Here is a 27,317-nt window from a genome sequence, read left to right on the forward strand (position 1 = left end):
CAGGGAAGGAAATTCCTTGTCGGGAACATTTCAGTGTGCAGGGCTCTGCAGAACAAAATTTGGGAAACTATTTTAACCCCAAAGAGTCTGAGGCCAGCAGGCAGATGGTAAGCGTGGGCCCTTAGGAAAGGAACCCAGCTGCAGACCACCCGGAGCAGCACCCACCGGTGGCCTGCCACGGATCCAGCCCCAAGCCAGCTGCCAGGCTGACCATGAATTGTCCATCTGAGCAGAGGGGAAACTGAGGCATGGAGGGGTCAGGTCATTCTCACAAAGCCTCACAGCCAGAAAGGGTCCGGCTGTGCTCCTGTCTCTGTGACAAACGAAGGATGCTGGGAGCAGGAGCTGCCCAGAAGGTATGGCCCCCCGGACCAGGGGCCCAGGCTGCCCAGACCTCTCTGAGTGCCAGGCAGCGGGGTCCGCGTGCAGGGCGGGCTGAGGAGGAGGGGCAGGGCCAGCCCCCCCCCTTGAGGACACCCTGCCGAGCTCACCCCTGAGAGCAGGAGCACACTCCTCCCATTTCCAGGGAACTGGCCGCCCACCAGCCAGCCTCGCCCCCGAGGACAGGAGGATTTAGGGCTGGGGTGGCGAGTGCAGCTGTCCCGGCCCATCCCGGAGACACGTTGACAGCAGGTGAGGAGGCTGCAAGGATCCCGGGGACAGAGGCCAGACCCCTTCCCCGCCCTGGGCACGAGGACAGCCACAGAGGAGGGTGCTGGGCAGGGAGGCTCAGGGCTGCTGCAGAAGGCGCCAGGCACAGGGCACAGTGGGGCCTCAGAGGCGATGGGGCCTGGTGGGTGGGGTGGGGCTGAGGGTGTCCCTGGCAGGGGCATGGCCCAGCAAAGGTGTGGTGACAGGGAATCGCGGTACGGCCTGGGGAGCTCTATCTGTCTCTCCCTGTCTCTCCCTGTCTCCCTCCATCTCTCTTTCTCTCCCCCTCTCTCCCTCTCTGCCTAGCTCTGTCTCTATATTTATCTCTCTCTGTCTCTATCTCTCTCTCTGTGTCTTTCCTCCCCCCACGGCACCCCCACCCCACAGCCCCTAACCCAGAGCCGGGGTCCAAAGGGCTCCCTGGCTGCATCCCCCAGACCTGTGTGGGTCGGGATGGGGGTGGGGTGGGGGTGCTCTGAGACCCTCCATAACTGGGCCGGGCTCCCGGTGCCCATTTCTCCCTCCCCTCGGAGGGCACAGGCCTGGACTGGAGCAGGACCCCCAGGCTCTTCTCAGAAGCAGCTGGCTGCACACGCCTGTGTTAGCATCTCCGCAGAGGCCCCGGCCCTGCAACCTGTCCCCAGCGACCCCATGCCTGCTTTGAGGCTGCAGAGCAGAGCCGTGCGGACCCTCCTGTGCCAGGGCCCCAGGGCTTAGCCTCTGCTTGGGCCAGAGCCTGCAGGCACGGTCAGCGCCTCCCCCGCCTTCCCACACCCTCCCAGCTGCCGGGTGGCCCCCAAACATCTTCCCTCCTCCCTTCTCCCCCCCGCCAGCACAGGACAGTGTCCTCAGGGCCACCACTGCACACCACCCAGCAGGCCCCCTAGGGTGGGGGATTTAGCAGGAGTGTGGCCCAGGCCCTGTGGGCAGGAGGCCCCCAGCGGGGCCCCTGATGGTGGGGGGAGGAAGCCCCTGCCCACGTGAGCCCACTGCTGGCCTCTGCCACCTCACACCTCACCGTGCAGGGCCTGTGAGTCAGTGCCCGTGCCACCACCAGTCTGCCCATCCAGCCTGGAGGAGGGCAGGGCCTGGGCGCGCCCAGCCCCGCCCTGTCAACCATCACTATCTTCCCAACGCCCCTCTTACAGAGAGGCGGTGAGACGCAGGGCTGGCCATCCCCGGGAAGGGAGGCCCCCACGCTGCCTGGGGGCCTGTCTGGCTGCACTGGGGGACCCGTGCACTGCCGGGCTCTGTCGCCTCTTACCAGGGCCCTCCCTGCCCGCCCGGGAGCCAGCCAGCATGTTCGGGCTCTGGAGAACCTTCAACAGCGTCGTTTTCTACCTCAGCCTGGCCGTCGGCCTCGGAGGCCTGGTGGGCAACGGGCTCGTCCTCTGGCACCTCGGCTTGCACATCAAGAAGGGCCCCTTCTCCGTGTACATCCTCCACCTGGCCGCTGCGGACTTCCTGTTCCTCGCCTGCCAGGTGGGCTTCTCCGTCGTGCAGGCCGCCCTGGGCGCCCAGGACACCCTCTACTTCGCAGTCGCCTTCACCGGGTTCTCCGTGGGGCTCTGGCTGCTGGCGGCCTTCAGCGCCGAGCGCTGCCTCTCTGCAGTCTTCCCCTCCGGCTGCCAGCGCTGCCGCCCCAGACACACAGCGGGCGTCGTCTGCGGCCTGGTCTGGGCCCTGAGCCCGCCGGCCGTGCTGCTGACCGGCAACGCCTGCGGCCTGCTGCGCAGTAGCGCGCGCCCCCTGACCTGCCTGCGGTACCACTCGGCCAGCGTCGTGTGGCTGCTGTCCCTGGTCTGCGCGGCCTGCGTGGCCGGACTCGTCCTGTTCGTCTGGGTGGCCTGCTGTTCCCAGCGCCAGCGCCCCAAGTTCTACGGCATCGTCCTGGGCTCTGTGCTGCTGCTGCTCTTCTGCGGCCTGCCCTTCGTCCTCTACTGGAGCCTGCGGCCCCTCCTGAACCTCCTGCTGCCCGTGTTCCCCCCGCTGGCCGCCTTCCTGGCCTGCGTCCACAGCAGCTCCAGGCCGCTCATCTACTTCACGGTGGGCCGGCAGCCCGGCAGGCGGGAGCCGCTGCGCGCGGTTCTCCAGAGGGCCCTCGGGGAGGAGGCCGCGCTGGGGGCCGCGTCCCTGCCCATGGGCCTCATGTAGGGGTGGCTGCCCGCACCCCACCCCTCGCCAGACCCTGCCCAGGACTCTGTGATCCCCGCTACCCGCGGCGCACTCGCGCTGGGGACCCAAGGGCTGAGGACAGAGTGACCACTGTGGTCCCCCAAGGCCCAAACAGGGCTAAGGCCGCACCGCTGATTGGTCCCCGAAGGAGCCCAAGGGGCCGCCCGGGTAACCACCCACTCCCCGCCTTCCCAACAGTCTCCTCACGGGCCACCAGATGGTGCCACTTCCTCACCTAATGCCCCCAAAAGCTGGCTGCCAAAGGGGGTTCCGGGGGAGGCTGGTGCCACGCGCCCTCCCTGCCCCTTCCAGCCCCATCGCCCTCCGACACCTGCTGCCAGGAAGGCGCTCCCGCCCCCAACCCCGTCCCTAACGTCCCCTCCGCCCAGGAATCCGCGGCTCCCTGCCGCCCGCCCCGTCCCTGCACCCCCCGCCCAGCCGGGGTTTGTCCCGCGGGCGGAGAAAGGGAAGCCGGAGAGGGGACGGCGGGAACCCCAGCCAGATGCTTCAGCCTTCAGAGCACACGTCCCCTTGTGTGGTTTCTGATGATCAAAACACCAGCTCCCGGTCACTGTCAAGACGTCCCAGCCCCGCAGACAATGCTGAAAAGACAAATTACCAAAACTGTGGATCCGGAGGGAGACCTGGGCCCAAGTCCCCACCTCCCCCCCCCGGTCTTGTTTATGTTTTTAATGGAGACTCACAGACATTCCAAGTTTTACCAAAAATGGAGACATTCTAGACGTGCCGTGTGGAACCCGTGACAACAGCATTTTACAATCACAGAATCGCTTTTAAGAGTGGTGAGATTTTTTTTTTTTACTAGAAAAGTTTTGTGCTGTCATGACGGGAGCTCTGGAGCACCCAGAAGCAGGAAGAAGGAAAGCCCGCCTGTCGCCACCCCAACCGCCTTCTTTACGGCTTCCTGCCCTCCCGGGGTTCTGGCCCCACCAGCCCCCCTTACACCGGATGATTCCAACAGAGGGAGGCAAGGGCCCCTCAGGCCAAAGGCCAGCTCGGGAGGGGGAAGGACCCCGAGCCCTGGTAGGTGGAGGAGGCTTGGATTTGGGGGGCAGGAGGGACTGTCCATTCCTGTGTCCCTTCTGGCCAGACCCCAAGGAGGGGTGTGGTCTCCTTCTTGGGAGGCCTGGAAATGGGATCAGGGCGGGAAGCAGTCACCCAGGTGGGGTGCCCCAGCATCACCCCATCCTCCCAGCCCCAGGAAATGGCTGCTGCGGGGCAGCCATCTGCGTACCGGTGGGGGCAGAGGGCAGCCGGGTGTACCCGGTCTAGACAGGTGGGGAGTGTGGGGACCTCTGGCCCCACAGCCTGCTGCTGGGGTGTGGTACACCAGCCTGAGCTCCAAAGACCTGGCGAGTGTCCCAGGTCCCAGAGAAGCACGCGGTCAGCTGAAGGGACAGAGCTGTCACCAGGCTGGTCTCTCGGTCACCTGGCAGCGAGAGACCCTTCTGCATAAGGCGTGGAGGAAATTCTCCATCTGGATCCCAGGGGACACTGAGGCAAGGCAGCCGGGCCGCAGAAGAGGGTGGACCGTTTCTGCCCGCCCATCCTGACCTTTAAGGCCAACGGCGCCACCTCTCCCGTGTCTGTTTCCGGGTAGAGCTCCAGCTGTCCCCAGCAGCCCTGTCCTCAGCTCGCCCACCGCGCTGGCTGCGGGCGTCCTCACCCTTGGCAGGTCCTGCCCAGCCATCAGGGTCTGCCCTTGCGTGGTCTGTCCTGTGAGCCAGCAGCTCCCTGGCAGTGCGCAGTGGCGTCAGCTCCTCTGGTGGAGCTGCCTCGGCCGAGCACCCAAGGTGGCCACCTGCCCGGAGCAGCCTGGGCCCCCTCCGCAGGCTTCATTTCTTACATTCCTGTCTGCTCGCCTGTCTGTGCCCATGTCTCTCCAGAAGGGGAGCTCCTTGAGGGCAAGGGGCCTGGTGGCTCTCCCACCACTGCCTCCCTGCTGCTGAGGACCCGAGGGGCCGGGAGCAGGGGCTTGACAAGCACTTGCTGAACAGATGGGTGGATGGGTGAATGGGGACTGCACTGATGCTGGGGTCAAACGAATCAGCGATATGGCCGAATCAGAGTGCAACACCACAGAATCACACCAGGCTGCTCCTGGGCCCTGGAACCGTCTGGACCAGCCCGAGTCCTGACCCCCGACCTGAAGCCTGGCCAGGCTGTCAGATTTGGGAGGGCCCAGGTTGCTCAGTGCAGAGTGCAGCCACCCCAGGCCCCTCGCCCTCCCTTGACCATACTCTCCCTGTTAAGCCAACGAGTATCGTTAGAGCCAACTCCATCCTGGGCACTGGGTGGGAGCTTGGGATGTGGATGCACCACGGTGTGGCCTCTGGCCCCGAGGAGCTTGGTGTCTGGAGAAGGGACAGACACAGTGACGCAGCTGGAAGACAGGGTGTCCGGGTGTGCACAGAGGTTTGCAGACTTAGGGAGCGTCACTGTTCCCATTTGCCCTTGACATCCCAGTTTATGTGTTAGGGAAGCATGGGGGAGGGGCACATATTCCTACTTGGAAAGCAGGGGAGGCTTCCAGGAGGAGAGGGTGCCTGTCTGAGCCTCGCAAAGGTGGTGGTTGGGGGGAAGGGCTGCCACCGTGGGGAAAGTAAGGAAGGTCTAGGACACAGGCACCTGCTGAGAAGGAGAGAGAGATGGGGATCCCCACAGGAGGCTGCTGGCAGCTGGGCCCTGGGACAGCATGCACCAGACCTGGGGGGACAAGGGACACAAGGCACACGTGTGGCCTCCCTCCCAGGTCTGCCTTTCCTGTGGTTCCTCTCAAATTAAATGTGGCTCGTGTGAAACAGTGGTCAAGGTCCGGTCAGTTTGGTTCTCTTTTTCCCATATGGATATCCAGTCATTCTAGAAACATTTGCTGAAAAGACATTGACACCTTCATTGTAAATCAATTGACTTCAGCACTTGAAAGGTGTCATTACATGTTATTTGGCTCCCATCATTTCAGATGATAATAAGTCAGATTTCATTTTTATCCTCGATTCCCTCAATGTAGTGTATCTTTTTTCCTTTGGGTGCATTTGAAAATTTTACCTCTGCATTTTAGCAGTTCAACAATGAATGTTTAGATGGGTTTTTTTATTATTATTGTTCCACTTAGGACTCACTAAGCCTCCCCAGACTATAGGTCCATCTCTGTCAACAGTTGTCAGCTTTTCACCATTTCTCTCTGTAAATATTTTTTCCTGTCCTATTCTCTCCCTCTTATCCTTCTGAGACTCCAGTTACACCCATTTTGGGTCATTGATATGGCACCATGCCCAAGGATGATACTGGGTGATATAATTATTAAATCTTTCTATGCTTCAGACTAGATGATCTCTGTTTTTCTGTCTTCACATCCATTGTTCCTTTCCTCTACTGTGTCCATTCAACTGTTAAGCCCATCTGTTGAAATATGCTATTGTGATTTTCACTACTTGAATTTCTATCTGATTTTTTATAGTTTCCATTTCTTTGTTGACATTTCCTATCTGTTCACCCATTCTGTCCAAGTTTTCCTGTAAATCCTTAAACATATTTATAATCGTTCTTTAAAAGTCTTTATCTGATTCTTCAATATCTGGGTCATCCATGAGTCTGCTAATATCACCTACTTTTTTCTCTTGATTATGGGTTACATTTATCTGCTTCTTTTTATGTGTAGTGATTTTTATTGTGGATGATACATTGTAAATACTCTGAATTATGGTATCTTCCTCTAAAAAATGTTAAGTTGTTTTGGCAGACAATTAAGTTACTAATAGATCACCTTGATCTTATGGCAACTTGGCTGTAGGATTTCTTGAGGTAGGTTCATCCGGGTTCACCCTGGGTCTTCACCCTCCTGGTGTGTGGCCTATACTCCTCACGTGTGGCCCTTCTGGGATGGCCGCGGAAAGTCAGAGGTATTCATTTGCAAAGCTTGTCTAACTTGGCCAGAGTTGGACTCTAAACTCTGGGTCCCCAGCACTTGGCAGTGGCTAAAAACCTCTGCCCCGCCACGTCGCCTCCCGTGGCGGCCATTCCCCGGCTCCTTGCAATCTCTTCCTGAGCGTGCCCAGTTCAGGGACTGCCCAGGATCTGAGGGGCATTTGTAAACAAATTTGGGACTCTCCTCTCTGTGTGTCCCTCCATTCTGGAATTTTCTCCTTTCACTTCCAGGCCCTCTGGTGTCCTCCAGTTCCCACCTCTGTCTTCCAGCCGCCTGAGGCTAACTGCTTTCTACTTGGGCTCCATTCTCCAGTGCACCACAGGAAAAGAGCTAGATAGAGGTAGCACTCAATTAATGCGTCTCCTGGGATCATGTGGTGGTCTGAATAATCCCCCCAAAACATGTCTACCCCCTCTGTGATGTAAACACTCCATATGAACGCATAGATGAGCAAAATGGATTTTGGTTAATGATACAACGAAATGCTGCCTACAAGTGACACACTGTAGGTTCAGAGGCACAAACAGGTTGAATGTAAAATCACATATCATGCAAACAATAACCAAAAGAGAGCTGGAGTGGCTATACTAATCCCAGACAAAATAGACTTCAAGGAAACCATTGTTACTAGAGATCTACAGGACGTTTGATGATAAAAGGATCCACCCATCAGAAAGACATGACTATAAACACATGCTTGAGGGATGCCCAAAAATGTCCCCCTAAAAAATACCCATGCAATCTATGGATGTTATCGTATATGACAAAAGGGACTTTGCAGATGTCATTAAATCAAGGATCTTGAGATGGGGAGATTACCCTGGATTACCTGGGAGGTCCCAATATAATCACAAGGGTCCTTATAAAAGGGAGGCAGGAAGACCCGAGAAAGAAGGCAAGTAGGCCGGGGACAATGGTGTGCAGTCCGAGACAGAAGGCACCGCCCAATGGCCGTGATGAAGGAGGACGGGCACCGAGCCCAGGAGTGTGGGGAGCCCGTAGGAGCTGGAAAGGGCCGGGAAAGGGGTCCTCTCCGGGGTAGAGCTCACCCCTCGAGGGTCCGGCCTCCAGAATTCTCAGGTAATAAATTTGTGTTGCTTTAAGCCACCAGATTTGTGGTCATGTGTTACAGGAGCAAAACTGGGAACTGATACAGTCTGTACCCTTGCTTTTATTTGCTTTCGTGTCTGCAAACAGTGGCTTCTTTTCCCCCCAGAGTTTAGCAGGAGAATAAGTCTGGTACCATTCTAGAAACAGAGCTCATCTTACCCTTTTTCTCACTGGAAAGAATAATGGTGACTCCGAATTCCAGAACACACATGTCCCCAAGGCTTTGGGGCCCGCCCCAACCTCACAGGGCTGTGCGCAGACCGGTCGGCTTAAACGCACACATTTAATTCTCATAGTCCTGGACGCTGGAAGTCTCAGGTCACAGTGCCAGCGTGGCTGGCTTTGGTGAGGGCTCGCTTCCTGGCATGCAGACAGCGCCTTCTCCCTGTCCTCACAGGGCAGAGGGAGAGCCCCCTCCACCCCTCTTCCTACACAGGGTGCCGATCCCATCCTGAGGGCTCTGCCCTTGTGACCTAATGGCCTCCAAATACCATCAGTTTGGGGGGTGGGGCTTCAACATATGAATTCTGCATGTAGCAGTTACGGTCAGCAGAATGCGAAGGGGGACCCAGGCCTCTGACTTACAGGTGAATCGGGGACTCTGATGCAGGCTGGTGAGCTGGTACCTGGAGGGGCCTGGGGGACTGTCATCGCCTCCCCAGCACCTGCCCCTGTGGCCTCGGGGGCCGAGTCTGTCTCACTCAGGTCTGGGTACTGCTTCCAATACAGGCCCGACACGAGGCAGGAGCTGGGCGTCTGCAGGGTGGTGCCGACGTGGGAGACAGAGGAGAACTGCTCTGAGGCCCAGGGAAGACCTCGGCCCGGGCCACCCCACCCCCTGCCCTGGAGCAGTGCCCTGGCATCCCTTCTGCCAGCTGACCTTTGCCAGCCAGAGCTTCCTGGGGACCCATCTGTCTGCATTTGATCACCCCCAGTGGGTGCCCGGGGCACCAGGGCAGGGGCTTTGAAGAGACCGCACTCCCCCAAGCTGGCCGTTTGCAGCTGCTGACAAGGAGCCTTCACACTGAGACCACCCAGCACCTTTGCACCAGGGACCCTGCAGCCCGGAGCTGACCAGACACCCGGGCAGCCCTCGGCAGGCATCCTTTAGGCGGCTTTGCTGGCATTCGCAGGAACTACATCTTTTTAAATTAGCTGCCAGCACTTAATGACTGGGGAATTTCACATCAAAATCCAGCTTTCTGGCTTCTTTGAGTCAGGGGCTGGCAAACCTCACAGCGTGGCCACCGAGCCACAACAGAGGGGCTGGCTGTGTGCAGGCCTGCCTCCCGCTGCCCTGGGGCCCCTCCTCTGCTCTCACCACGAGCCTCCGACAATCCTGCCTGCAAGGCACTGGGCTTTCCTAGGTTGAAGAGAAAACTGGATCGTTTTGCTCCTGTTTTGGTGGGGGGGAGTTGGGAAACACAGACCTGGGGAGACCCCTGTTTCAAGAAAACAGGAGAGAGCTCATTTCCTTGTGGATGTGTGGGCCTGTCTTCATGTTTCATATGCAATGAAATGTGTGTGGCACTGAATTCCCCTACAAGGTGAGGATTCACCCGGCCCTGACTGGAGCCCTGCACTCCGCAGAGGGGGACATTGAGGGAAGCAGGGCCTGCCTCAGGTCACACAGCTCGGCAGCCACAGAACTGGGCCTCGCTGACACATATGTGGACCACCTTGGGATGCCACGTGCCCTGGGGCATTTGATGAGGACCTTCGTGCCCCAGCTGTGCAGGGCCAGAGGAGCCACGTCGGCTCAGGCTCGTTAGAGATGACCCAGCCTGCCAGGCAGACAACGTGTGGGCCCTCCAGCACCGGGGCGGCAGGTGGCCTGCGGCTGGGGTAATGGCCTGGAAGAGCTGGCCTGCAGGATGAAGGCAGCTGGCTGCAGAGACGCCGAGGAAGGACATTTGGTAGCTTTCTGCGGGGAGCCAGGCCCTGCCTTGCCAGAGACTAGCAAGCCCAGAGCAGACAGATGGCGAGGTCCCCCGGCAGTCAGCATGGCCGGCCTGGCAGGGCCTCCTCCTCATTAGCATGTCGTTAGGAGGCTGTGCAGCATCTGTGCACAGTGAGCAGGCCAGCCCCTCATAGGGCAGCCTCTCTGGAGCAGATTGGAGGACAAGTTACTCCCTGTTCCAAAATAGAGCCTCCACCGTCCCCACGGAGTCTGAAACCACCTTGAGCATCACACTGTGAGGGTAAGAGGGGATAAAACGATTTGGCAAATTAGGGAAACGGCAGAGTGGACACTGGCTCCCAGGGCTGGCCAGAAACCATGAAGTGGGAAGTGCAGGTTCTTAGGGTTGAAGATGGCCCCAGCTGACATGCTGAGAGATAGTGGGGAGCCCACTAGGCTCCGGGAGAGCCCAGCGATGCCGCCACCACCCCAGGTGCCTCCCCACATCATCCCCATCCCCGCCGCCGCCGTCTTCATTCTCCCCGTTCCCACCGTCACCAGTTTCCATCTTCCTCATCATCAAGGAATCCCCACCTGCCCGCCAAGGATGAAGGAAGGAGGGAGGCAGAGACCAAGCCCACACCGCCTCCGTGCTCCACATCTCAGCTCACAGCTTGCCCTACGCCCATTTCCACGCACCTCAGCCGCCCCCCAGCCCCCTGCACACATGCAGCCTCCTCCACTGGGCAGATGCCCAGCTTCCCCGGATTTGGCCCCAGCGGTCTGTAAATCGCTCCATGATCCGCCTCCTCTTCACTGGTCTCACACAGGCACACACACGTGCACGCACACTCACTCTCCGCCCCCTGCACCCCGCGGGATCCCCCTTTGGCCACAGCTGCGTCTCCCCTCTGGGGTGTGATGGGGCTCTCCGTCTCCTGAGCCAACCTCTCAGGGACAAGCCACTGAGCCTCACAGGGACTCCGTGTCCACATCTGTGACCCCTGCCAGGAAGCATCCTCAGGAGGGTCAAATGGGAGAAAGAATGTTTCCCAGTGTGATTATTGAGCACTGACTATGTGCCCCAAACTCAGCTGCACCTCCCTATGGAGAACACCCCTGGCATCCCCATGCGGTCAGGTAAACTGAGGCATGGAGAGACAGAGGGACCTGCCTGGCAGGTGCTGGTAAAGCCCAGGCCGTGGACTCCAGGGGTTTTCTGCATCTACCTCGACGTGATTAGTTTGGGCAAAGGAGATGTCCAAGATCATGTTTACAAGACTGAGCAGGGCAGAGGGGTGGTGGCAGCTCGGTGCCCAGGCTGCACCCCAGAGCCCATTCCCTGCAGCCCTGAATCCTGCAGCCATGGGGCCACTTGGCCAGCGGCAGAGCTGAGAGTTAAGGAAAGGCTGGCATCCTGGAGGCAGAGACCCGCCTCCGAGGACCAGAGGGAACTGCTGGCCGTTCCAGGTAAGACTGCCTGCCCACTGCCCTCCTCCCCAGGCACAGAGCCAGCAGCATGTGGGGGCCATGCTCTGAACTCAGCTTCCCGAAAACAGACTTATGAGCGATGGGCAAGCAGGCTGGGCAGGGGAGGGGTGAGCAGAGCTGGGCTGGGTGGACAGAACTGGGCTGGCTGAGATGAGCAGGGCTGGGCAGGGGGGCAGTGGGTGGAGCAGAGCTAGGCAGGACTGGGCTGGGCTGGGCTGGTGTGGTCCTGGGTCCCCATGTGGATGGAGACTGACACTAAAATACTCGGACCCCTGACTTGCTGTGTGACCCTGGCGAGTACCCACCCTCTCTGTGCCATAGTCTTTCACGAGAAGGCATGGGGGTGCCCAGTCAGGAGGGTCTTCCTGGTGTTTACTGATGAGCCTCTTTCCCCCGTAAACCCTAGATTAGGTGGCACCCCCAGGGGCACCTGCAACCAGATGTGCCAGGCCGCAGGAGGCGGCTGCATGGCTGGCCCTGACTGGCGGTTGGGACAGAGAGGCAGTTGCAGGCTCGGGGAGGTGCACGTGGGGGCAGTTGTGAGCACAGCTGGAACGCCTGTCTCCTCTGCAGCCCTGGGGCTGGCGTCCCCTGCAGGGAGCCACTGGCCCTGGCCGGCCTCCATGCACAGCCCCCGAACACCTGCCCGTGGCCCCACCCCCAGTCACTGGCCGGACACCCCCTCGCACTTCTGCCGGCTCCAGAGCCGCAGGGCCCCGGGCACTGGCTGTGGTTGCCTCAGCCGACAGGGCTCCCCCACCTCGCACCCCCCCCTACCCAGGAGCAGAGCTAGGAAGAGACCGCAGGCCCGGCCCAGAGGAGGGAGCCAGCCAGCGCCCTCGCGCCCTGCTGCGTGGTGAGGGCCGCCCGGAACAGCGAGAAAGGGCCACGCTGAGGGCTGGTGGCGGTGGGCCAGGGAGCTGTGGGCAGCAGGCTTGGGGGCCCGGACCGCGTGGGGAGGGGGCCGGGGAGCGGCAGGCGGCAGGAGCGCACCAGGCCTCTGCTGACTTCTTGCGAGTTCCCTGGGGGCTGGCACTCTGGTCTCGGAGGCAGGAAGGCGGGTGGGCGGCAGGTCCCAGGGCAGTGGACGCAGTGCTGCATTGCAGCCACGTGGCTGCACCCGCGTCACCCTCCAGGCTGCTGGGGCTGGCGCCACCACGGGGACCGGGACAGGGACAGGGACAGCGGGAGGGGCAGGGAGGCCAGGGGCACATGAGCTTCAGCACTTCTGAGCGGACATTAACCTGTCCTCCGGTCTGAATACACTGGCGCCCTCGTCAGTGCCTTTGACTATGGCTTCTTTTGCCCCCAGCAATGTCCTTATAAAAAAACAGACTTGAAAGGGATATTTCTAAATCTCTGATCTAACATGGCACTGACAAAATTGGGGGCAAAACCAAGAAGTTCTCAGGACACTGAAGGAGAACTTGGCCGGACCTTTTGGTGCCAACAGGGACCCTGGAGCAGAATGCAGGGTCCCAGGGCCCCACTTCCCCAGACCCCAAGGCTGGCAGGGCCTTCATGAAGAGCTGGGCCTCCAGGACCCAGTGCCAGGCTCAGATGCCCTTGAGGGAAGGTGGCCTCAGACCTGAGATCTTGCAGGGAGCTGACCCTCAGGCCTGAGGTCTGGGGTCCCTGGCATTGCAGGGGTGCAGTGACAGCTCTTTGGACTGATGCTCCTGGCAAGGAGGGCTCGCCCCCACCCCGGGTCCCAGTCAGTGCTGGAGCCCTGTGGGAAGGCGCAGGGTGGGTGGGAATCCCGGCTGCCCTTCCAGTTCTGCGCCTTAGGGGGAGTTCCGCACCTGTCCGAGCTGTGCCTCTTCCAATGAAAATGGGAATCGGAGCCCTCGGGACACTGCGCAGTTGACAGGGTAACCTGTACGGGCGCTGTTGCTCGGCCCGCGGTGGCCTAGGCCAGAAGGGACCCCCTGGGCTGCATTCCCCCCTCGGGGTCTATGTGACGCAGGCCGTCAGCCCTGGGCTCACTGTTTCAGAACTCGGCAGGGACAGGCTCTGTGAGGGCACGGGTGGCCCACTCGGGACCCTTGGGGGACCCTCGGGGAGAGGCTGAGGGTGGAGCTCTCAGCTCTCCAGCAAAGAGCCATGTTAGTTGGGGCTCATCGGCCCAGTGGGCCTTGCTTGGTGGGGCGAAGGTTATGGGCAAGGGGCCTGTGTTCGAATCAGGGCACTTCCAGCTGCATGTCCCTGGGCAAGCACCCGCCTTCTTCTTCTGCCTCACTTTCCCCATCCGTATGGAGGTAGTGATAACAACCCCACACCTCACCACCTCTGTGAAGTCAGTGAGCCCTCGTGGGGGGGGTGCCATGCTTTATGCGTGTCGAATGTTGTTACCAGATACTTAATCCAACAATCATTCATTTGATGCTGCATTTTCTACTGATCTTTGAGAGCCGACAAATATAAGTCTTGGGCAGTTAGGTAGCTCTTGAAAGTCTTGTAGGTGAAAGACACAGTGCCCACAGGCCAGGTGGCAAAGATCCCCTGGGCCTGGGGGCCCCAGCAGCGTCCAGTCCAACGCTGCACAGACGGCTCCCTGTGGATGCCTGGCCTCTGTCTGGGCTCTGCCCCCACGGCAGCCGACCCCACAGAGTGCAACCACTGCACGCTGCAGCAGTCAGCCTCAGGCCTCTGCCTCCCACCCCAGCAGGTAGAGCCCCCCGCATTGGAGGCTAGCAGCGGAAGCAGCCAGACCTTCCCATCAGAGCTCCCTGAGCCCCCTGGCCAGGGGACACAGCTCTGCCCAGCATCCCTGTGCCCTGAAGGAGCTGTGGGCTGGGCCAGCGCCCTCCCAGGGGATGCTGTCTGCTGCACCCCAGGCTGGAGTCCCAGCCCCTCAGCCAAGGCAGGGGACGTGAAGGTGGGCCAAGCGAACTATCAAAGCGTCAGTACCCACGCTCTCCTGGAGGTGAGGGAGCTGAGCCCGGGCTGCAGGCAGGGGGTTCCCGGGGCCCTGCCGCTCCTCCCAGCGCCCAGCCCCCACCTGCTGGGTCTCTCCCTGTGGGGAAGGCCCTGGGGCCACGCGACCTGCCTCAGACTCTGGGGAAGCCTCCCGCTGGGGAGGCTGTGCTAACCGCTCTCTTCTAAAGGGAAACCACGGTGCCAGGTGGGCGTGGGGGCCGGGGGAAGGAGATGACCATGTCTCAGATACTATGGGGTACGGGGTGCCATTGGGCTGATGTGTGCAGGGGGCGCAGGGCTCGCTGGGGGGTGGGAGGGGGAGCGGAGGCTGCGCAGCCCCAGACCAGGCCTTCTGGCCAGGCTCCTGCCCCTTCCCGAGGACTCCCCGTGGGCCCTCCTCCCCCAGGCCTCCAACCAGGCCCTCGCTGCCTCCTGCCTCTCTCCACACCCCAACAGACTGGGGCTCCGTATTCGAGGCTCCCCCCCCCCTCCTCACACTCCCTTGGGTGAGGCTGGGGAAGGACCGAGGAGTCCCCAGACCCTGCTGGCCAGAGGAGACTGCCCGGTGTCGGGTGCCAGGGTGACCCACGATGTGTCCTGGGGCCCTTCCGGGCTTGAATTTCCCGTCTCCGCCAGCTGGCTGAGTCAGGAGCCAGCCTTGTCCAGGTGGCAGTCCTCGGCGGGCCCGGAATCCATCCGTGACATGCGTGCCTGTCCTCCAGACCCTGCTCACCTTGGGAGCCCCTGCGTCTCCCGGCTCCGTGTCCAGGCCTGTCAGGGCCCCCGGGAGGGGAAGGAGCCCCCGCCTCACAGGGCGCCGTCCTAGAGATCGGCACTCATCAGCCTCCCTCCACGCTTCCTTGGAGGGGGCATGCAAGACCCCGCATGGGACCCACACCTCCTCCCTGACCAGTAGCTCAGCTGTCCAGCCAGGAAGACTTCCACCAGACATTTACAGGCACCGGCTCTGGGCTAAACCTTTTTGGGGCCCAGGAGATACAGCGAAGAGCTGGGCAGCCCCAGCCTCAAGCTCGGGGGAGAGAGACTCCAAGCCGTGGTCAGTGGAGTGGTGGACTGTGCTTGGGGCCGGGGTGCACGGGGCTGAGTCAGGGCTGTGACGACCCCCCGCTTCCTGAGAGTGCTGTCCCAGGGTCTTGCCTGCTCTCGCTCCTCTGATCCTTGAAACAACCTGTAAGGACTGCAGCGACCCCCCTTTTACAGCTGGGAAAACTGAGGCACGGGGCAGTCATATTAGTCATTCTACCAGGTGTATCAGTCAGCTAGTGCTGCGTGACAAATCGCCACCAACGTAGCCAGCCCTGGAGAGTCTTCCTCCTGGGGAGAAGCCTTCTGGGTATCTCCACCCTCATCCACCTCCGACCTCTCGACCCAGCAGTCAGACCCACCCCACTAATTTCCCTTTGATGAACCCCAGGTCAACTGATCAAGGGCCTCAGTTCCATCTGCCAAGATGCCTGTTGCCATGTTACGTGATCGTCAAGGGAGCGACATGTCTGGTATTCATAGTGCCACCCATACTCAAGGGGAGGATGTTACACGTGGGTGGGTGGGGTCACCGGGTCACCCTGGAATTCTGCCAACCCCAGAGTTTCAATAACATTCAAGGTCAAACAGCTAGAAAGTGGCAGAGCTGCAGTCACCAGCCCGGGTGGTCCAGCTGTAGGAAATCAACCCACCAGGGAGGGCGTGTTGAGTCCCAAGCAGTGGGGCACCTGCTCCATGGCCCGGAGCGAAACCTGGGGCCCGCATCGCAGTGGTGAGGGGGCCTGGAGAGCGGGGAGGAGGCCAGGCCTTGCCAGGAGGGCATCGCCCGGCCCACGGGGCCTTCCTGCTGCCACCCACCTCCAGACCCAACGTGTGGCTGCCTGGACCAGGGGCCAATGAGACCCATGGGAGGTGTCGGCAGAGCTGAGCAGGAGAGCGACCCACGGAGAGGGGGAGCCCCTGAAGCAAGTGGGGAGCGGCTGCTGAGGGAGGGTCCTGGGCTGCCGCCTTGGGTCTGACGCCTTTGCTGCACATCCCCATCCGTCCTCCCAGACGGCCCCTGGGAGTGGGCCTCTCTCTACTTTGCTCACTGAGGGGCCCCAGGTGCACCCTGGCTCCTGGCCCAGGGGAGCCTGGTGATCACACTGGGGCTGACCACCCCCCAGTCCACCTGCCAGGCAGACTGCGCCCCCAGGGCCCCTCCAGGGCAGAGGAGAGCCAGCTGAAGGGGCGGGGCCAGGCCTGTGCGGGTCAGCCGGGGGCCGAGCTCCCATGACCCCCACCCTCCGGGACAGCACACGGCAGCTCTCAGCCTCCTGCCTGGGCTTGCCGCCCCCAGCCAGCAAGGCCTCCTCCCCATGTGCATTCCTCCCTGTCCTGCCCAGAGGCCACAGGGCACAAAGGGCATCTCTGTCAGAGAGCATTCCTGTGCTCCTCGGAAGCCCGGTCCTGGCAGGGTGTGGCCAGGCGGACCAGCTACACCCACACCAAACAGGTGTGAGCAGGGCAGGGGGGTCCAAGGGCTCCAGGGCCCTGCTGCCTGAAGCTGCCAGGAGGCCCCCTGGAGGAGGTGGGGAGGGCTGCAGCCCCATGGCAGGCCAGCTCTCGGGCTGGTGAGCTCCTGCCAGCCCCTTCCCCTCTGGCACCTGAGGCGGATGTCCAAGATGGAGAAAGGCCCCCTTCGGTTTGGCCAACCCCAGGCCGGGGGATCAGAACCCAGAGTTACTCCAGTGCCCCCCGTTCAGATACCTGCCTTCTGCCTACCACTCACTGACAGGCCCACCTGAAGCCTCCATCAGAACCCTGGGGTGCTGCGACCTTCCGCCTGCATGGCGCGTGGGCGTCAGGCTCCTGGGACAGCTGCAACCAAGCGCCCCTCAGGGAGCTCAAACTACAGACGGTTACTCTCAGAGGCGGAAGTTCGAGATCCAGCTGTGCGCAGGGCTGGTCCCTCCCGGGCGCTGGGAGGGAGCCCCTGGCCCAGGTGCCCCCGGCTACATCCCCGGCCTGCTGCTCCCCACAGGTGAGCTGAGCCAGCAGGAGTTCCCTGCCCCTGGATCTGCCCGCCGCCAGTCCAGCCCCCACACCCACAGGGAGACTCCTGCTAGTCACAGCGGGAGGTGGTGACCCTGCCCAGCCCGGCAGATGCCACCTGGCTTGTTCTTGCCCTGAGGCACCTGTGAGTTGGTCTTCCTCCCACATCCCCACCAGAGCAACTTCCTTTCTTCCCAGCAGGCGTCGCCGTGGGGTAAGGGCTTCCGGAATGGGCGGCAGAGGGTTTTGCAGCATCTCCTGGTTAATGCTGCGGCAAAGAGGGGGGTGCGGGAGGAGTGGCGGGACAGAGCTGGTCCCGGGCTGAGCTGGCTGGAGCCAGAGGCCGCCATGTCCACAAGGTGGCCGCCCGCACAGGGAGCGGCACAGCCCCGCGAGTCAGGGAGCAGTGAGAAGCGCCGTGAGGGGCCTGGGCCGTTGCTGGTGCTCACCCGTCCCAGCCACTGGGATTCTGGGAGCATCAGGGAGCACCTCCCGCATGCCAGGCGCAGGCCCCTGCCACCGCCGGGCATTCTCCCGTGGTTCAGTCCTCCCGAAGACCTTGACCAGAGCTGCTGTTAAAAGCTCTTGCGTCAGATGGGGGAGGCGAGGCTCAGGAAGGTGAACAGCCTCCTGAGTTGACAACTAGCCTGAAGTTTCAGGGAGATCTCTGATGAATCATCACCTCCCACCCCAACAGCTATCCTTGGAGGGAGATGATCATCATGCACCTCTTTGGGATCAAAATGATTAAGGTTTTGTTTCCTGGTAAAAAAGCAAAGCTTCTTAATGAGAGACTCGAGACGAGCTGCTAGCAATTGCTCCCAGCCGTAGGATGAATTAGCAGGAAGAGGTGCTGGGTGCCCCAGCAGGCGGGGAGGCAGAGCCTCGGCCAGTAAGCTTCAGCGGAGAGCCTCATCCTGGATGCCAGGGCACTCTCTGGGTGAGGGGGTGCACCCTGCCACAGAGCCCCAAGGCAGCAAAGCCCAGCTGGCCCTGCAGGGGGAGGCGCTCCGCCCTCAGCCCTGCCCCCCGTGGTGCCGGGAAGGACCTGGCAGGGCCGTGGGGCTGGGCCCTGGGCCCGCCTCAAGCTCCTGTCTCAGGGGGGGCCTGGCCCTGTGTCAGCGCAGAGACGGAGGAGACCCAGGGGTCGGGGTGGGGAGGGAAGGTGCTGCGGAGAAGCCAGGGCCTCCCAGACACACAGCCCCGCCGGGACCTGTCTAGACCCAGAGGCCTTGCACCGGAAGAGGGTGGAGGTGCCTGCCCTGTGGGGGGGCCTTCCCCAGCCCCTTCCCTCAGCCTCCTGTTTGTCAGGAAGGGTCTCACCAGGGGTCCCTAAACATCTGCCCAAAAGAGCCAGAAATGCCAGAAAGAGCAAATGGGGGCCCGCACAGGATGGGGAGCAGCTGGCTGCCGGCCTGGGGGTGCTCCCCTCCCAGTCACTGCAGCTGTGCCCCTGCCAAGCCCCCGCGTCCACTGGCTTCCCGGGATTCCTGCCAGCTGTGCCCCAGGGTGAGTCCCTCAGGCAGGTGGTCTCCCCCTCACTTTGCGGAGGGCAGACAGCAGACCACACTTCACCCCAAAAACCAGCTCTCAAACACACCCTCAAAGGGTTCGAGTCACATCCAGGTTCCCCATGGAGCTCCAGGCTGCAAACTGTCAAGGCAAAGTCTAGAGACTTTCTGGGGTGACAGAGCCCTGGTGGGTCTCCTTACTCCTGCCTTGAATGCCCTCCCCCAGCCTGAGGCTGAAATCCCAGCGGCCCCCAGCGTGGGGGGATCACCACGCACAGGGCTGTGCTCATAGTGACCTATTTATAAGATAGCGGCGTGTGTACGTGTGCGCGCACCCGTGCGTGTTGGGGTTGTGTACCCGCACCCACTGGCTGTCCCCTTCTGAGAGGACAGCAGGTGACTCCAGCCGAGCCATGACCCCTCTGCCCGATTCTTCTATTCCTCCATCCATGAGAGGTGGCGAAGCCTCACTCCAGAACCTGAGCCCCAGACCCCGTTCCCTGGGCCTGCTGGGCTGCCCCAGCTAGTGAGCCTCCACGAGCTGAGGCGTGTGTGGTCTGCCTGCCATGCACAGATTCAGTGGCTGCCCCGAGGTACCCAGTTCATCCTTGCAAGTCCTTGCTGGCTGCGTTAGCGTCACCTGGGGTGCATGGGCAACTCCCGGGGCCTGGCCCCCACCTGCCCCACTGATTAAACTGGAGTCCCTGGGGGCAGAAAGGAGACCCTCCCCCTTGCCCCCTCCACACCTGGGGGTCTGGGGTGCTAGAAGAGGCTGAGGCGTGAAGGAGAGGGGCTTTGTGGAAGGAGGTGGGGCTCCTCGAGCCCAGGAGGCTGGTGACCCAGCTTGGAAAACAGGCGGATATAGGTTGGAGGGAGCCAAAGTCAGGCCAGTCCCCATGCCAGCTGCCACCCTGCCGCCTCCTACCTCCTGTTGCCGCCTTGCTCAAGGTCCAGAGACCCCCCCTGAGTGCCGAGCTACAGACCTGAGCCTGGACCCTGGGAGAGGAGGGCAGACCCGGGGGAGGCAGTGTCTGGGAGGGATGCCACACAGCCAAAGCTCGCCAGGAGTCCCACCTGCATGATCCCTGTGCATGGGTGCTCGTGCCAACCCGCCCACAGGGAGCAGCAGGGTGAAAAATCCTAGGGACCAAGTACACTGGAGTCCCCTCTGACCCACCTGCTGAACACTGAGCCCAGCTAAGCACCTGGTTCTTTCCAGACCCTGACAGACAGACCCAGACAGACAGGGGCCGCCCCCTGGGCTCATGCCCACATGCACTCAGCTCCAAGGAGGCATCCAGGAGGGCTTCCAGGAGGAGGCAAGGCAGGAGCTGGAAGAGGAGTGGGCTCACAGGTAGATGCAGTGCAGCCTGGAGCAGCATGTCCCTGTGTGGGGAGGACGCCCGGCACACACCAGGCTAAACAATGTGCCTTCGGTTGCTTTATTCTTTCTCCTTGAACAGCACACTACTGTTTCTCCAAGAGGGCTGTGACTTGGAAGCTCACCGTGGTCTTGATTCGTATTTCCCTGATGACTAGTGGCACGGAGCATCTTTCCACGTGTTTGTTGTCCATTGATAGATTTTCTTTGGAGAAATGTCTGTTCAAACCCTTTGTTCATTTTTGAATTGGGTTTATTTTTGTTGAGTTGTAGGAATTCTTTATATATTCTGGATATATATCCCTTGTCAGATACAGGGTTTTCAAAAACTTACTCCCTCTGTGGGTTGCCTTTTCACTCTGTTGAGATTGTCTTCTGATGCCAAAAGTTTTGGATTTTCGTGAAGTCCTATGTATTCTGGCTGCCTTTGGTGTCATATCCAAGAAATCCTCGACCCATTCCATGTCATGAAGCTTTGTCCTTATGTTTTCTTGTAGACGTTTTGCAGTTGTGAGTCTTTGACCCGTTTTGAGATAATTTCGTATATGGTGTGAGTTAAGGTCCAACTTCACTCTTTCGCCTGTGGATCTCCAGTTGCCTCAACACCAGTTGTTTAAAGGACATCCTTTCCCCCACTGAATGGTCCCAGTGCCCCTGCTGGAGACCATCGGACCACGTCTATTCGAGGGTCTCCTTCTGGGCCCTCTGTTCTATTCCACTGGCCGCTATGTCTGTCTTTACGGCAGGACCACGTCTTGACCTCTGTAGCTCTGCGGTAAGTGCTGGAGTCAGGAAGCATGAGTTTTTGAACAGATTTTTCTATTTCTGCAAAAAAGTCATTAGGATTTCACTAAGGATTGCTTTGAATCTGTAGATTTCTTTGACATCTTAATGGGCAATTTGCTTTTGGCCTGGACCCTATCCACCTACTAGCCAGGTGCAGTATCTGAGGGAGAGAGCTCCCTGTAGAAAAGCTGACAAACCACTTTTCAGAGTCTAGACCTGTGCTGTCCACTGCAGCAGCCCCCAGCCACACCGGGCTCTTTAAACTGACACCTAAATGCATTCAAACTCAGTTCCTCCTTTCCACTAAGCTGCATTCCAAGTGCCTGGCAGCCCTGTGTGGCCAGTGGCTCCCACGCTGGGCTGCATAGCTTATCGGAGCTCCTTCATTTCAGAAAGGTCAGTTAAGCGGTGCAGTCCTAGACATTTTTTAAGCTGCAAGAGGCCCAAAGTGAAAATGTAAAAATCCCAAATCTGAATGGGCTGAGATTCTTTTCACCAAATAGGGCCTCAAATAGAAATCAAGGCAATTAGGGTCAGTTGTTACAAGGCAGAGTTACAGTTCTGTGGGCCAGAGGGTGTGGGCCTGGAGGAACACTGGTGTCCATTAGGAAGCGGGAAGGAGGGCGAGGGCGTGGCCCGGGCACCCAGGCAGGGCCTCTCTGGAGTCCACCTCCCGCCCCTAGCAGATCAAGGCAGACTGGAACGTGGGCCCCAGCCCAGCCCTGTGTGCAGCCAGGGCAGGAGTCCCAGGCACTGCTCTCCCTGGTAAAAGCCGTCCTCCACGGACCCCCCGTGTCCTTCTGCCCTCAGCAAGTGACTGAGTGAGGACCCCCTTTTCCTCCAGTGGCTGTCCCCTGCACCTCTGATGCTGAGCCTCCTATGGTCCCCTGGTCCAGCACATGCCCCATCCTCTTTGGGCAGCAGTACAGGGTGTGAGCTGCAGAACCTGGCTCCGCCGGCCGGGCCCAGGGCACGCCGGCCCCCAGCTGCTCAGGAGAACAAGGACTGGGTGGAGCCTGCTGGCGGGGCCTGGGCTGCACACGCACACGCCGGCGCCTGGGAACAACACCACAGCCCCAGCCAGGAGCTGCACCTGAGGAACTGCCCCAACACCTGCCAGACTCCTCTGGGCGGGCCAGCCCGGGGGCCCTCAGGCCTGCGGAGACTGAGACGGGCACTGCCCCTCCCAGCCCAGGGCGAGGCTGCGGCCATTTCCAGCCAGGCTCTCTCTCCAGCTTCCAGGTACGATTTGCAGAGACTCAGCGGACGTCCAGCATCCATGCCTGGCCAGCCCCTGCCCTGCCTTGCCCTCCAGGGTCCCTGGGACAGTCCCTCTCAGCCTGTGGCACCAACAGGCGCCTTGTCCTCAGCAGCCCAGTGGGGCTGCCCCCGGCTCTGGCTAATGACCACTGTCTATGGGCCCTACCCAACGTCTGGGAGCTAAACCTTCAGCGGCTCAGGTGCCCCAGCCCAGCCCTGGCAACAGGACCCGTGTGTGGGAAGGCAGGGGTCACTGTGCCCACATCGGGTGTCTCTGGGGCTTTGCCTCTTGTCCCTGCAGGCCCACCCAGATGCATTTACTTACTTTCAAGCTGTTGCTCACCGCTTATATGTCTTTTGCATTGTTCCACTGATATGCTTTTTGAGGTGTAATTATATTCTGTATAGGTCACTCCTTCGGGGTTTGGTATGAGTTTGACTCATGTATACAGTTATGTACCACCTCCAAGTTGAAATAAGGCACAGTTCTAACACCCCCAGGATCTCCTGGGGTCTCCTTGTTGTCTGCCACCAACCCTGGCCCCTCTTTCCTACCCCTCCACTTTAGCTTTTTCCCAAACATCCTATAACTCACATAGTTTGTGTCTGGCTCCTTCTACCAAGCATTTGAGATTCTCCCACGTTGTCCAGTGTGTCTGTAGTTTGTTCCTTTGATTAATGCACAGTTTTCAACTCACTGGCTGAACCATTTTGCATCCCTGCCTCCAGCCATAAGAGAGGGTTCTGTGGCTGCACCAGCTCTGGTATTTACTTGGGGTTGTGGTGCCTGCACTGGTGGTCATTGGCCATCCCAGTGGGTACGTCACTGTGGTTTCCCCTGCCACACCCTAATGACCAGTGATGTCGGGGGTCTATCCATGGGCTTATTTGCCACAGCCGTATCTTCTTTGGTCAAATGATTGCTCAGATCTTTTGCCCATTTCTTACACAGTTGTTTCATTTCTTATTATTGAGTTTTGAGAATTCTTTATATATTCTGGACACCAGTCCTATATCAGACATGTGTTTTGCAAACATGTTCTCCCAATCTGCAGCTTACCTTTTTATTCTTTTAACAGTGTCTTTGAAAGAGAAGTGTTTAATTTTGATGAAGTCCAATTTATCATTTTTTTTCTGCAATGGATTATGCTTTCTGTATTATATCCAGGACACCTTTGCCTAACCCAAAGTCAGAAAGATTTTTCTCCTGTTTTTTCTAGAAGTTTTATAGTTTTTACATTTTCCATTGAGGTCTATGATCCACTTTGAGTTCATTTTTGTTTCGGGTACAAGGTATGGTCAAGACTTAGATGTTTATTTATATGTGTGTAGGTTTGTTTTTGCACGTAGACACCCAATTGTTCCAACACCGTTTGTGGAAAAGATTTGCCCTTGCATCTGTGTCAAAAATAATTGGCCACAAAGGTGTGGGTCTGTCTCCGTACTCTGTTCTGTCCCATTGGTCACTGTGTCTGTTCTCCTGCCAGTGCCACACAATCCTGAGTTCTGAAACTTTAATGTAAATCTGGAAATCAAGTAGTATGAATCTTCTGATTTTATTCTTTTTCAAAATTGCTTTTTCTGTTCTAGTTACTTTGTCTTCCCATATAAATTTTAGAATCAGCTTATCAATTTCTATACCAAAGAAATCCTGCTGGGATTTTGATTGAGATTGCACTGAACCTATTAATCAGCTTGGGGCAAATTAACATCTTAACAATATTGAATGCTCCCATTATGAGCCGATTCAAATGGTGTGTTTCTCCACTTATTTTGGTCTTATTTATTTCATTGGTGTTTTATATTTTCAGCAAACAGGCTTTTTGCATATTTTTTATATTAAATTTGAGTATGTTATGTATTTTGGTGTTATTTTAATAGCATAATAGTCCTGGGTTTTTATTTATTTTATTTCCAAGTGTTCATTGCTAATCATAGAAATACAGTTCATCTTTGTATGTCGACCTGGTAACTTCATACCTTTTTCAAGTCACTTGCTAGTAGCTTTTTTATCTGTTCTTTGACATTTTCTACACATGAATGTGTCTTTTGAAAAAAAAAAAAATTATTTCTTCCTCCCCAGGCTGTATACCTTTCATTTCCTTTTATTATCTTCTTGAACTGGCTGGGATCAGAAAGTCGTTGAAAAGGAGTGAAGAGAGTGACACATTTTTGCCTTGTTCCCAATCTGAGGAAGGAAACATCTAGTTTTGAAGTAGATTAAGTATGATGGTAGCTGCGGGTTTTTCATAGATGCCCTTTAATACTAACTTTCCAAGAGTTGTTGTTATCATGAATGCACATTGGATTGTGTCAACTACTTTTCCTGCATCCACTGAGATGGCTTTTCTTATCTGGTCTGTCACTATGGCAAATTACACTGATGGATTAGCAAATGTGGAACCAGCCTTGCATTCCTGTGATAAACCCCACTTGGTCATGATATATCATCCTGTTGATACATTGCTGGGTTTGATTGGCTAATAGTTTGTCGAGGATCGTCACGTTCTACGTGCGTGAGAGCTCACAGTCTTGTTCACCTCTGAAGCACCTACCCTGATCAAAGCACCAGGAGACCTGCCTGAGGGCAGGTGGACTCTGACCTCAAGGAGCTCACGTCTGACCTCAAAGGTCACAAGTATTGTCTCACCACATTGCAGAAGATAAGTTGGTTCAAACAGGAAAGTGTGTTCCCTATCCACTACCTCACCGGAGTCTCGGTACTCCTACAAGATGTGATGTGGGAGTGCATTATCATCTAAGGGCAAAAGGGGGAAACTGAGGGACCAGGAGGTCAAAGGCATCTAGCTAGGGGCAGAGCCAGCTAAAACCCTTGCCCCTGCTGACTTCACTGCCTCGGGCTGAATGTGTGTATCCCCCCAAATTCACATGGGAGATATGAACCCCCAACATGATGGTGTTAGGAGGTGGGGCCTTTGAAAGGTGGTCAGGTCATCAGGAGGTAGAGCCCTAATTAATGGGATCAGTGCATTATAAAAGAGGCCCCGGAGGGCTATCGCCTTCTTTCTGCCATGTGAGGACACGATGAACAGGCCGCTCTCTGCAACCCAGGGTGGGAGCATCGCCCAGACCCAGCCACGCCGGCACTCTGGTCTCAGACTTCCAGGCTCCAGGGCTGCGGGAACAAACTTCTGTTGTCTGTGAGTCCCTGGTCTGTGGCACTTTGTTGTGGTAGCCCGGACAGACCGAGACACCTGCTCTCCCCATCCCTAAGGCCACAGGCTTGGGAGGATGTCGGCTTCGGCCCACTTCTCCCGGCCTGCCTTCTACCATGTGAAAATAAGCCTGGACAACACCAAATCCTCCTACAAGACACCCTGCCCCCAGTCCTGTCCCTCAACTGCCAGAGATATTTTTAAACAAAATAAAGCGACAATATTCCTTTCTTAGAACCTCACACCCATGGTTTCTGTCACAATCAAAATGAAATAAAAGTCCACACATGGTGCAGAAAGCCGTGCGTGTGGGGCCATGCCAGCCTCCCTGGCCTCCTGGTGCCCTTTCTCCCTCCTGCTGCCCCCCACCATGCTGACCTCTGGTATTACGTGCACGCACCAAGCTCAGGCCCAGGCGCCTGCTATTCCTCTGCCTGGAACGTGCTAAGCCCCGAGGTGCCAGGTCCCACTCCTTCACCTCCCACAGGTTCCTGCCCAGTGTCCTCTTCCCAGAAAGTCCTCCCTAGCCGCCCTCTCTGAAGAGCCCTTCGACCAGGCACCCAGCATCCCGTGCCTCCTCCCAGCCCCTTGCGTGGACTGGCTGTTCTTCAGAGCGGGCGCCAGCAGAGCGGGGCGCCTTGCTAGTGTCTGCCTTCACGCTCCCGTTTTCTGTCCTTCCCACAAAAGATTGTGAGCAACGTGCCAGCAGGAGCCTTGCTTGTCACATTCACAGCTGTGTCCCTCCCTCATGCCTCTGCAGCCACCTAGCATCCGATAGATGCCCCGTGAAGAGGCTGTGAGGGAGAGGAAGCCTGGCTGGGCCTGCTGGGGGCATCCTGAGCCCCAGGTTGGAGCTGAGCAGCGGCAGAGGCCACAGTCTCGCTAGCCCGCACGCCACGCTGCCATGCCCACCTCAGCTATCTCCTGCGCAGGCCCAGCTCTCCCATGCCAGCAACCTCAGCCCACCCCCTGGGGAGGCTGTGACAATGAGAGAGCACCTCCCGGAGCCTCACTTGGCCAGGCACTGGGCCAGCGCATTGTGACTCACCTGCCCCAGATGGGTGTCATATCAGCGCCTGCTCCATGTGAGTTAAAGGATTAAGATAACATTGACAGGCACCCAGCCCAGTCCCTGCGGCTTGCTGGCTGTGTAGTAATAGACACAATTTTCACTAGGGATATTTCCAACTAACAAATAGGAACTAAGCAGCGTGAGCAACTTACCAAGGCCAGAGAGAAGAGGACGGAGCCGAGCAGGCTGGTGTTCGGGCAGCTCTGCCGGGTGGCTTTTAACGTTAGAAGCCTGAGTCTCCTCACCTGTACATGCGGATAATAACACCCCGCAGAGTTCTATGGCGATTGGAGAAGACGCCTGTCGAGCACCTCGCACAGTGCCTGGTACACGGTCTGTGCTCAGCCAAGAGAGATGGTGCTGGCGGTGAGACTGGTGGTGCTGGTGGCAGTGATGACGATGGGAGTGGGGTGGGGGCAGAGGAGGGGGTGAGGACGGCAAAGCCTAGATTCGCACCCTTGCCTAATTCCAAAGCCCAGGTTCTTTCCAGAACACCGCACTGGAGTCTTTTTGCTTCACTTCCAGCATCCTTCAAACCTCTTCATCTCAGGAGCCTCTCTATTTAAAACAAAGAACATTATTGGGGACCACAAAGAATATTTATTTCTGTAGATTAACTTACCAGTATTTAAGTTTTTTAAAAATATTTAATTATTCATTAAAAAATAACAGCGCAAAACCATTACATTGTTAACACAAATAACACATTATTGAAGAAAATCACTGTATTTTCCAAAATGAAAGTACTTAGTGAAAAAGAGTGGCATTGTTTTACATTTTTCAGAGTTTTTTAATGCCTGGCTTAACAGAAGCCAGCTGAATTCTCACATTTGCTTCAACATTTAATCTATTGCAGTATCACACGTATTTCCCAAAAAAACTCCACTGAAAATTGTA

General features: G+C 58.2%; 1 protein-coding gene across 1 annotated transcript; it reads left to right on the top strand.

Moving 5' to 3' along the window:
• Positions 1-599: 599 nt before the first annotated feature.
• Positions 600-5,887, top strand: MRGPRG (MAS related GPR family member G). Its single transcript, XM_036875960.2, has one exon. The coding sequence runs from the start codon at positions 1,951-1,953 to the stop codon at positions 2,803-2,805; it is 855 nt and encodes a 284-aa protein (XP_036731855.2). The 5' UTR covers positions 600-1,950; the 3' UTR covers positions 2,806-5,887.
• The last annotated feature ends 21,430 nt before the right edge of the window (positions 5,888-27,317 follow it).

Source organism: Manis pentadactyla, chromosome 9 (assembly GCF_030020395.1).
Source record: "Manis pentadactyla isolate mManPen7 chromosome 9, mManPen7.hap1, whole genome shotgun sequence".
NCBI classification, from domain to species: Eukaryota; Metazoa; Chordata; class Mammalia; order Pholidota; family Manidae; genus Manis; species Manis pentadactyla.

What these genes read in the sequence shown, in the direction of transcription:
- MRGPRG (XM_036875960.2), top strand. Translation starts at nt 1,951, where the DNA reads ATGTTCGGGCTCTGGAGAACCTTCAACAGCGTCGTTTTCTACCTCAGC.